This window comes from Rhyacophila brunnea, unplaced genomic scaffold (genome assembly GCF_057557595.1).
Source record: "Rhyacophila brunnea isolate RB1 unplaced genomic scaffold, BYU_Rbru_1.0 scaffold_24, whole genome shotgun sequence".
Classification (NCBI taxonomy): domain Eukaryota; kingdom Metazoa; phylum Arthropoda; class Insecta; order Trichoptera; family Rhyacophilidae; genus Rhyacophila; species Rhyacophila brunnea.
This window is the reverse complement of record NW_028232904.1, coordinates 2,673,318-2,684,066: the sequence shown is the minus strand read 5'-3', so window position 1 is coordinate 2,684,066 and position 10,749 is coordinate 2,673,318. Positions and strand designations below refer to the sequence as shown.

Sequence of the window (10,749 nt, the reverse complement as noted above, 5' to 3'; positions counted from 1 at the left end):
GTTTGGGAAATGAGATAAGAGATTTTTGGCGTGTGACATGTAACACATAATTTATTTTTTCACAGAAAAAAAAAGCACTCGATTGGATTCGAACCACCGATTCTTCGGTTCAACTGAACGCACTACCTTTACGCCACAGTATGATACTGCAATCGTGACGATTATACAGTATAATATCGTCTCTGTTCTGGCAGAACACACTAACTGGAGAATACTAGTTTTGAGTAATTTGACTTTGAAGTTGTTAAAATGTTTGAAATAATGGTCTATCATGTGAGTTTATTAAGTAATCATAAAAAGGATGACTTTAAAATAAAGACTGTTTATTTATTAAGAAGGTTTCCAGACGGTAAAGTTTGAAATAAGGAACATTTTGGTAACTAACTCAATATGTCATTTTTTCGAATTAGTGTTTTCTGCCAGAACAGTGACGATATTATAGTTTAGAATTGTTTCATTGCCTAGGCAGCAAATTTATTATTGTCGGCCATTTGCAATTCCTTACGTAAACAAACTATTAAACGTCAGTGACAGTTGGTACTTTAAAAATAAAAACAACGAGAAACCATGATATAATTTAGTAATATAAGTTAAAGTGTATAGAAATAAACCAACGGCGTTCCAATAAACGGTCCTTTTTCTTGAATGTGTAATTTAACAAGATAATTATTAAGAGCTAGTCAAAGAATCTAGTTTATCACAAGTTTTGTTTTGTTACGCCAAAGAAGTATAACTTCTAACACGCGTACATAAGTACACACACTGATTTTTTAAATAAATATAAAAATCATTAAAACTATGAATTAGTCAAAAATCTCTTACGCGATGCTTAGAAAACTTAATAAACTAAATTTTAATAATAAATATGACCATTAAATTTACATACAAGCGGTCCGATTCAACAAATTCACATTTTATTACATTCTTTACAATTGTAAGTTTGTCTTTGACTTAAAATAAAAGATATTTTTCTTTTTAATGTTTTCAGATACATATTTATTAATCAATACAGTTGAAATTGTAAATTATCAAAAAAATGTCTGAAACAGCAAGCTTCGTATTTTTCCACTGTGTGCCTATGGTAGATAGAGGTATCGCCTCGAGACACGTTTTTTTACCACTAAATGGAGACAGTAACATTTTTATAAATTTAAACTTTCAACTCGAATGATAAGTAGGAAACTTTTGCACCCTTCGCCACAGACGTATAATAATGTCACAATTTAATAAGTAGAATGTATAAAATCATTGTTGAGGAATTCTAAACTCAGATATGTATAAAAACAACGAAAAAATATCTGTACAAAAAAAAAATGTCACCTGTCACTGTGGCGTGCAACGGTACAAAACTTATCATTATCATTATTATTTAGATACTTGTCATTTACCTGCAGTACATCACCACATTACGAGAGGAAAAAAATCAGCCATAGTAATTGGAGTGCAGCTCCACAAAAATACGTCAGACAGCGGTCAATAAATTGAAGATGTCACAAAAATAAGATGAATCGTTTAACTGTTTACCATCATATCGTCTCTGTTCTGGCAGAACACACTAACTGGAGAATACTTGTTTTGAGTAATTTGACTTTGAAGTTGTAAAAAATGTTTGAAATGGTCTATTATGTGAGTTTATTAAGTAATCGTAAAAAGGATGACTTTAAAATAAAGACTGTTTATTTATGAAGAATGTTTCCAGACGATAAAGTTTGAAATAAGGAACATTTTGGTATAACTAACTCAATATGTAATTTTTTCGAATTAGTGTCTTCTGCCAGAACAGTGACGATATAATACACACTGTTCGCCACAACTCGGTTGTTAAACCACAGGTTCTCCTTGTTGCTTCCAATTTAGATTTTTTTTATCTCAGATTAATTTGGTGTTGGAATTATTGGTGTTGGATTTTGGAGGTTTGTCCGACCTTTACTGCTGTCAGAATTAATTTCATTTTGATACAGATTGTAATTATTATTTACGTGGGGTTACTGCCAAAAGTTGGTAAGTTTCGAAATCATGTTATGGAGTAAATGCAATTTGAAGTTTGACACGCCTTATAAAATCAGGCATAATGCTAATTTCTTTATGCTTTACATGTTCTATACATCGGATGACCTTTCATACATATTTATATTTAGACATATAGGTAATTTGTTGTTAACTCTATGGGGATAAACAACTCAATACGTGTCAGCATATTGATCGGCGATATTAAATACATTACCGCAATTACAAATTCTCTAATAATATCCATTTCCCGTAGTGTCCAATTATTGTAAACTCAGTAAATAGCTTACTGCAGTTATAATTTCCGTAATATCCATTTTTCCACATAGTCAGCTACTGTCAGTCAGTAGTCAGTAGCTGACTCAATTATAATAATTATTTCCTAAATATTCTTTTCAAGATATTATTTCGATTGTAAGTATGTCAATAAATAGCGGATCATAATTAATTGGAGGTGTCACTCGAATATAAGTTACTGGTCTGTTAGTATCTCAGTCTCTGTATCGCTCCGCATGACAACTCATTCTACCGAGACTCGGACCTCGGAACAGTATTGTAAGTATTGTAACATAACTACTGTAACATACTCTTCTACCAACTGTTTACGCTCAAAATAAAACTCGCAATGACCGCACAACCCTAAACAACAAAATTATTGACTTACCAACTTTTGACAGTAACCCGCGATTTATTTTATTAAAAAAAAATTATACGAAGCCGGGTTACTTCAACTAGTTACACGTAATATAAACGGAATACACTCATTTTGTCTCACTCACTTCATACGCGCAGGGAGAGATAGAAATATCTCTATCCCTCGTACTTATCACAATTTTTGTTTTAATATTGGGGCGGTTGGTACTGGCGCGACATCATGAGTCCCGACGGTTGGTTGCCCTGCTGCTGTTGCTGCTGCTGCTGCTGCTGTTGCTGTTGCTGCTGTTGCATGGCGAGCATTTGCTGTCGCAACCGCTGTTGGTTCACTTGCTGTGAAGTCAAAAATTGTTCCAACGTTAGACCGGGACACAGCGTGATACTATTTCGTTAAAAACTTTAAAAAATACAGATTTAATGTAACATTAGTAATGACCACAAAGGCTCTAGGTGTGGATCTTGGCCACCTCACAAAGAGATTTCATAACATTTTTTTATTAGTCACTTGCTTAACCCATTAGGTCCATAATCTGCAACCAAACACAAATTAAAAAACAACATGTGAATTTTGTCACACTCAGGATTCGAACCTGAAACCCTCGACCTACCAAGCGGATATGTTATCACTCGGCCGGCGCATTATATAATTTCATTAGTTTAGGCTGGAAAAAAGAGTGTGATGGTCGCAGTACAAGACAAGGCGATACAACAGGTCTAAACACTGTCATCGATAGCGACCATAGACAATAAACACATTAGCCGTGTCTACTTCCTGCGTATGAGAAGCATCGGATCTGCACACGTATCTGTTATGCGGTACCACTACTTATAGTAATTTTTAGCGCATCAACCGATTCTCAAGCTTATTCAAAAAACTATTACCAACCTACATAGTTTTCTATACCAATCATTTACATCAGAACATGATGCCGGGTCCAGACTATGTGTAATGTAACATGTAATGTAACGCGAATTGTATGGAGGGCACACAATCTCGACGCGAATCCTGTTGTTCGAATTATCGAGCACTGCGAGCGCCTTTGTGTTTGTGTCAAAAACCGGCAGCCGATGGATCAGCGCGATCGTCGCTACGAGCATTACGTGTAAAGATCGTATGGAGGACAAATTCGCGTTACATTACACGTTACATTAAACGCGTCTAGATGCGGCCTGACATAATAACTTTTAGTCGAGCCACAGAATTGTTGCGAGAATCAGTTGTCAGTCATTCGTTCAACTCCAGGCCTAATGTGAATTTAAGCCAGCCGCGGTTTTTTTTCGGAGGTGTTCTGATCACTACTCCACTGAGGGTTTAAAAAAATAGATAAATAGAATATAATTTACCTGCTGGAATTGTTGATTCTGCTGGTTAGGCATGGGCGCCCGAGGATACGGTGGAGCCGGACCTCCCATTCCGCCCATATTTACATTAGCAGCCTATGAGCAGAAAATGAATTCAAAATGTTTATACACATAATTTAACGTGCCAATTTTATATTCCAAGTGTTTTGCATTATAGACTGCATATTGTTGACTAATTCATAGTTGATAATTTTTTATATCTATTTTAAAAAACATTGATTTTCCAAAAATATGAATGTGTATAACTTTAAATCCTTTTTAGGAACATAGAAAACTTAATAAACTAAATTTAAGTAATAAATATGACCATAAAATATATGTAATAATAATTACAAGATAAAAATAACTTTTTATATACAATGTTTTTAAATTTTCTGTTGAATCATATAAACTTGACTTGATTAGCTTAAACGATCAAAAAAATTGGTACTTGATAGAAATACTGAATAAATATAGAATACTGAAATGTCATTTAGACATTGCATATTGATTTCCATAGTAACGCATACGTGTATATTAATAATTTAGTTGCTAGGACCCCAGACCCTAGCAACCAATAATAGTGTTTTACTTTTTACGGATTTCTTCCGAAATAACTTTTCATAAAAAACAGAATTAACTGAAAATAAATTCAATTCTACATAAAGATGGCTAAAAGTATTAAAAGAATGCATTGGCATCGTGTTCTGATATATGAGGCGTCTAATTACAAAAAGTGACAAGTCCACAATTCAATATTTTCGGGAAACAACGTTTTTATGTTTCAAGCTTCAATTCTGTGGCAGAAGCAGATATGTCGATTTTTGGTGTTTTGAGGTTTAAATGCAGATTTGTTCTTCTATGTCTATATTTTTATTTGCCAAAATCAGATATGGCTTATCTCTTCTACTGACTTCATAATCAACGAAACAAGTTTCAGATATGTTTAAAATTAAGCAAGTCATATTTGCCAAAACAAGATATGGCTGCTGTTTTGGTAGTTACTGTTTTTTGTAGGAACAGTTTTTTTATTATAATGTCTTATAATAACTGAAATTGACAACTCTGATATTCTATCCTCAACATGGCGCAGTGAAAATGCAGTACTAGATGAGCAAGCCACAGAACACGCGATTCCAATGTCTGTGTCGCAAGCAGATCATGATATTCAAATTACCGAATCTCAACAAAACTTTGCCTCGTCGGATGACGAACCCCTTGCTCAACAGATTAGAAGAAATTCTGCTAACAGCTCTTATAATCCGTGTACATCTACATCTCGAAGCACGAATTCATCTCAAGAAAAAATCAAGAATAAAAGAAGGTACATGAAGAACTTGAAAGACTGCGGCAAAGAGTATAAAACTCGTGGTGGTGTGGCTAAACCTGAAAAGCTGTTTATTCCATTAGAGTCCTGTTGCCGTTATAAATGTTTTAGCATGCTTAGTGAAAACAATCAGAAGGATATGTTCGCAAAAATTCTGGGAATCAATAGTAAAGACACGGCTGAACAATTCTTCGCAGACAACATTACCATTAATGACAAATTAATAGAGAGGAAAGGAAAAGGCAAAGGTGGTCAAGTAAAAGAACGCATGATTACAGCTATTTATAAAGTAAATTTAGTAAAAGTTCGCAAGAAGATGTTTCAGAATGTTTTTGGCGTATCCCGAAATAAAATTGATGTCGCAATTGTGAAAAAACGCAGCTCGGAAACAGGAATCATAGACGGTGACCAAAGAGGGCGTCACGAACCACACAATAAAAATAGCATTGAAGAAATTGAAGTAACTAATCATATTAACAGGTTTCCGAAATACCAAAGTCACTACTCCCGAAGACATACAAGCAAGCTATATTTATCTCCGCAACTTAATATTGCAAAGGTGTATGATATGTATAAAAATGAACGGACTTCTCAACAGAAAATACGAGTACCTTTTACATATTCTAAATATGCTTCAATTTTTCGTGAACTAGGCTACAAATTTAAAAGTCCTAGTATAGACACTTGTAAAGTATGTGATACATATAACATTCAGATTAAGTGTGCAAATGATTTAGAAAGGAAAGCTGAACTTAATGAAAAAAAAACGAACACTTGGCTAAGGCTGATGAATCATATAAGAAGACAGAACACGACAAATTGTTATCTAAAACTAGTCAGTCCACTCGAATGCTAGTTTTTGATTTGCAACAAGGCCTGCCAAGCCTTCCCTGAATACCAACATAGTGTACTATAAAAGGCAACTGTGGACTTATAATTTTACAATTAGAGATTGTAAAACAGATACCGCAAGCTGTTACATGTGGCATGAAGGGATTGCTGGTCAGGGATCTGATCAAATAGCATCGTGCTTCGTACAGCATTTGCAGAATCTTCAAGAAACAGTAACTAATATAGTAGCCTATTCAGACTCCTGTCCAGGGCAAAACAAAAACATAAACTTTTCTTCAGCATTGTCTTATTTTGTCAGTGAATCTGAACACGTGCATTCTATAGACCACAAATTCTTGGAAGTGGGACACACCAGAATGGAATGCGACACGGATCATGCCCGCATAGAAAAAGCTAAAAAATCTATTGAACTTAACATTAGCATCCCACAAGACTGGTACCAATTTGTACGAACTGTACGAGGCAAACATCCGTTTAATGTGGTGGAAATGTCAGCAGAAACTTTTCTCTCTTATTCAGACTTACTGAAAACCACTTTCATTAAGAAGTTAAAATGTGTTGAAGGGCAACCGATCAATTGGCACAGTATAAAGTGGCTACGGTATGAAAAACAAGTCGGTGATATAAAATTCAAATACTCTCTGAATGATGAGGAGCCCTTCAGAACAATGCAGTTATTAAGGAATACCAGAGGGCGTCCACATATTCCTATAATACCGAGGACTCATATGGCACCTGCCCCAATAAATCCTCAAAAAAAGAAGGACTTACTGAGCATGATGTATTTGATAGATCCCGTGTATCATACTTTCTATAATTTACTTGAAACGCAACCTTCTGTACCCAATTATGGTGATACTGAAACCAGCGAAGACGATTAAAACCTGGATGTTATTTTTAAGCTACCTGTAACTTTAAAATAATAATATGCCTAACCTAGATATGTGTGAGATATGGTACATTATTTTTAAAATTGAATTTGCCAAAACCTGATATGTTCTTTAAAGTGATTTTTAAGAAAAACTGTACTATTTAAATACAAATGCTAATAAGTAATTAAAACTCAGTTCATGTCTTCATAATATTACATTAACTTTCTTTCATAATTAAATGCATAGGATTTATCACAAGACACACAACATTCAAATTGCTCCCCTGAAAAGTAGGTGAAATGGTCATATCTGCTTCTGCCAAATAGCCACAGAATTATTTGTTTGAATGTGAGATTATTTTTTCCGTTGTATTCTATGTCGAAATTAGAACCAAATGGCAATTTGTTTCAGCCGATAAACTCTTAAATGTAATTAATATAGGCAAAATAAAATTGGACGTAGCGCTATTTGTATCTCACTTTTTAATTTACTCCGCATAAGGCACATATTTCTGAGGCACTGTCATGAGTTTACCAGATGCTACAGCATGGGAGACACCCTTTTCAATATTGAACGTTCCCTTATTGGTTGACTTAAACACGTGTGGACTTATCGCTTTTTGGAATTAGACGCCTCATATGTAATAAAATCATAAGATGGGGTCTTTTGACAATTCACATTTTATATTTTTTTACAATTGAAGTTTATCTTTGACTTAAAATAAAAAATATTTTTCTTTTTAATGTTTTCAGATACATCTTTATTAATTATTAATACAGTTGAAAATTGTAAATTATCAAAAAAATGTTTCAAATTGCAAACTTCGTATTTTTCCGCTAGCTGCCTCTGGTAGGTAAAGACACCGCCTAAGTTTGGTCTGTAAGTTTAAAAGGGTAGCCGACGCCTGTGGATAAGATATATAAAAAAAATTCGTACCTGCATGTATTGTGGCCGGGTATTTTGTCGCTGTTGGGCCATATACGCTGCTTCTTGAGCGCCTCGGCCGGCCATTGCATTCTGTCAAAAAAGGATTTGAAAAATAAGAAATCTGTCAGACCTACAAGTTTTCATTTTATTTTTTCTACTACCCTAATAAACACTCTCTAAGTGTAATTAACTAGCCAATGGTGATACCAACAACTGCTCCAACCTAAAGGCCGGTTCGGATTAGTCGAGTAATTTAATCGAGTGGCAAATGATTTATTTACCACTAAATGATTTAGTAACTGAAAAGTGTCCAAACACAGTAAATTAGTGAATGACGTGTCAAAATGAATAGAGCAGTGTTCAGACTTGTCTCGTGGCTTGTTTGGTATTGAGTGAGAGGTGGTGGGAGTGATACTTGACTGAAAAATTAGAATTGTTGTTTTTATTTAATAAAACGCAATTTTTTTGTAGTACTTATTCCACTTTTAATCAATAGATTAGGACCGGTTTCGTCCGCCTCAGAGGGACATTTTCAAGTTTTCAGTTGAAAATGTCCCCCTGAGGCGGACGAAACCGGTCCTAATCTATTGATTAAAAGTGGAATAAGTACTACAAAAAAATTGCATTTTATTAAATAAAAACAATACAATGCAGTTCCACCATGAATTGACAGTTAACAAAATAAAAGAAATTGAAAAACTAGAATAAAATGGATTGACTCGACCAAATCGTCGGTCCCTATTAAAAAAGTCGGATCTGAAATTTTGTCATTTTCGGATTATTATTACGTAAAAGTTATTTAAACACTTTAAACATTTATACCACAATCACAGTTTTTTTTGTTTGTTTGAAAAATTTCGAGATATTCAAGTTAAAAATGACGGATCTACCGAGAGTGTCCGAATAACAATGTCGGTTCTAACCAACCGACATTGTTGGCTGGGCGTGGGTGAGCAAAATGCGTCGGATCTGACAGCTGCTGCTATGTTCACCGGACAGACGGATGTTTTTATAAACGTTTAGAAAAGTTTCTATAACCCGTATTTTTATTCATTATGGCAAGCAATAGGTCACAAAGGATATTTGATGAAACATCTTTGATTGCTCGTACTGAAAAATAGTAAATGATTTTACGAAATTATTTGATTAAATTTGTCTGTTCATACACGTTTAGTTGTTTAGTTACTAAATTACTCGCCACTTGACTAAATTACTCGACTAATCCGAACCGGCCTTAATTGAAATCTGTAATCTGTTCAATTTCTCAGTAGGTATTTTGGCAGCGAATACACCGTGCCCAGTCAACAATTGACTGGTGTGATGGTCAGGAGTCAAACTAACTATTTCCAATCGCCATTGGACATTAGTAAAGATGTCCATGTGGTGGAGAACTACATGATGCAAACTACATCATCTGAGAATGTCCGAGAATATGTTCCGAAAGGGAAGAGATGCTTAAATCGGTCCAGCCGTTGGGCCCATCAGGCCATCCGATTTGATCGCCACAAAGGCCAACTATAACATAGTTTTGTATGTCCGTATTGATTTAGCATACCTACATGTAAATAAATAAGAATCATTTATTTTTGTTATTTATCCGTGCTCCTCTCTTCCATGGGCACTTTGATTGAATTAAGTCTAAGTAAACTCAGTCAAAGCACACTGGACTGCGTGCCGACCTCAGTCTCGGGCATCTGCTCCTGTGACATTCCCAGGCGTAGACAATTGCTAAGCATAGAGTCTCGTGTTACGCTTAATTAGGACCGAGTGTTATCCGGGGCGGGTTGGTTTTGTTGGAACTATTGGGTAGTGGGTATTTTGTACTCACTGTATTTGTTAGTATGTGCATACCTTTGGATTAGTGAACAAATATAATATATCTAGTTTTTACTGAGTTTAAGTTAGACACAAAATCGTCTGCATCTTACCTTTATGGTAGAAAATAATAAATTTAAACTGACTATTCTACGCTGTTGTCAAGATACCCTAATAAAAACAATAGAAGATATTGTTACTTTTACTTTAAAACGTCAAATAAACATGGTTCAATAGTACAGTCAATTACCGGTTGGAAGTTTTGCTGGCTTGGGAATCCCCCCATCCCAGCGGCTTGCCCCTGCGCTCCCATCGGCCCCGCCTGACTCGCCATGGGCCCCATGCCGCCCTGCACCATCTGGCTCACCCCCTGGCCCATCTGCCCCAGGCCTTGCCCCATCTGATTGACGGGCTGACCCATTTGGTTGACGGGCTGGCCTATCTGGTTCACCGACTGCCCCATCTGATTCATCGGCTGTCCCATCTGGTTCACTGACTGCCCCAGCTGGTTCACGTTTTGTCCCATACCCTGGAAAAATGACGACAAATAATAATATAATATATACACACCAGTGGCCAGGGGTGGAGATAGACTGTTAAGATTCGACGTAAGCAGCGCACATTAAACTTTGTTAGTCATACTTATTTGTTTTCATTGAACTAAGAATACAATTTGCAAAAATTTTGTAAAAGTCCATTAAACCCTGCCTAATCCAAACCATAATAGTTCATGCTATGGGTGATTCGACAAAAATAGTGCACACTTTTTCATTGAATTAAGAATACAAATTACAGATGGTGTTGGTTAGTTTTGAAAATTTAAAGCCCTGCCCAACCAAACCATAATCGATAAAAAATATTCTTCTATTCATAAAATATCGAAAATTCTCTATGGTTTAATGGCATTAACTTTAGATATTTTATTGATAAATGAATATTTTTGACTATTACCTA

At 35.2% G+C, this 10,749-nt stretch overlaps 1 protein-coding gene across 2 annotated transcripts in view; it reads right to left on the bottom strand.

Annotated features, from left to right (window-relative positions):
- Positions 1–985: 985 nt before the first annotated feature.
- Positions 986–10,749, bottom strand: part of kto (mediator complex subunit kohtalo) — an 83,586-nt gene continuing 73,822 nt past the window's right edge. For both annotated transcript variants that reach the window (XM_085951464.1, XM_085951465.1), the window contains exons 44-47: positions 10,046–10,324; positions 7,990–8,070; positions 4,006–4,098; positions 986–2,994 (exon numbers count right to left, since the gene is read on the bottom strand). In XM_085951464.1, the coding sequence (XP_085807590.1) occupies positions 2,848–2,994; positions 4,006–4,098; positions 7,990–8,070; positions 10,046–10,324 (600 nt within the window). In that variant the 3' untranslated portion in view covers positions 986–2,847. The remainder of the gene's footprint in view (positions 2,995–4,005; positions 4,099–7,989; positions 8,071–10,045; positions 10,325–10,749) is intronic.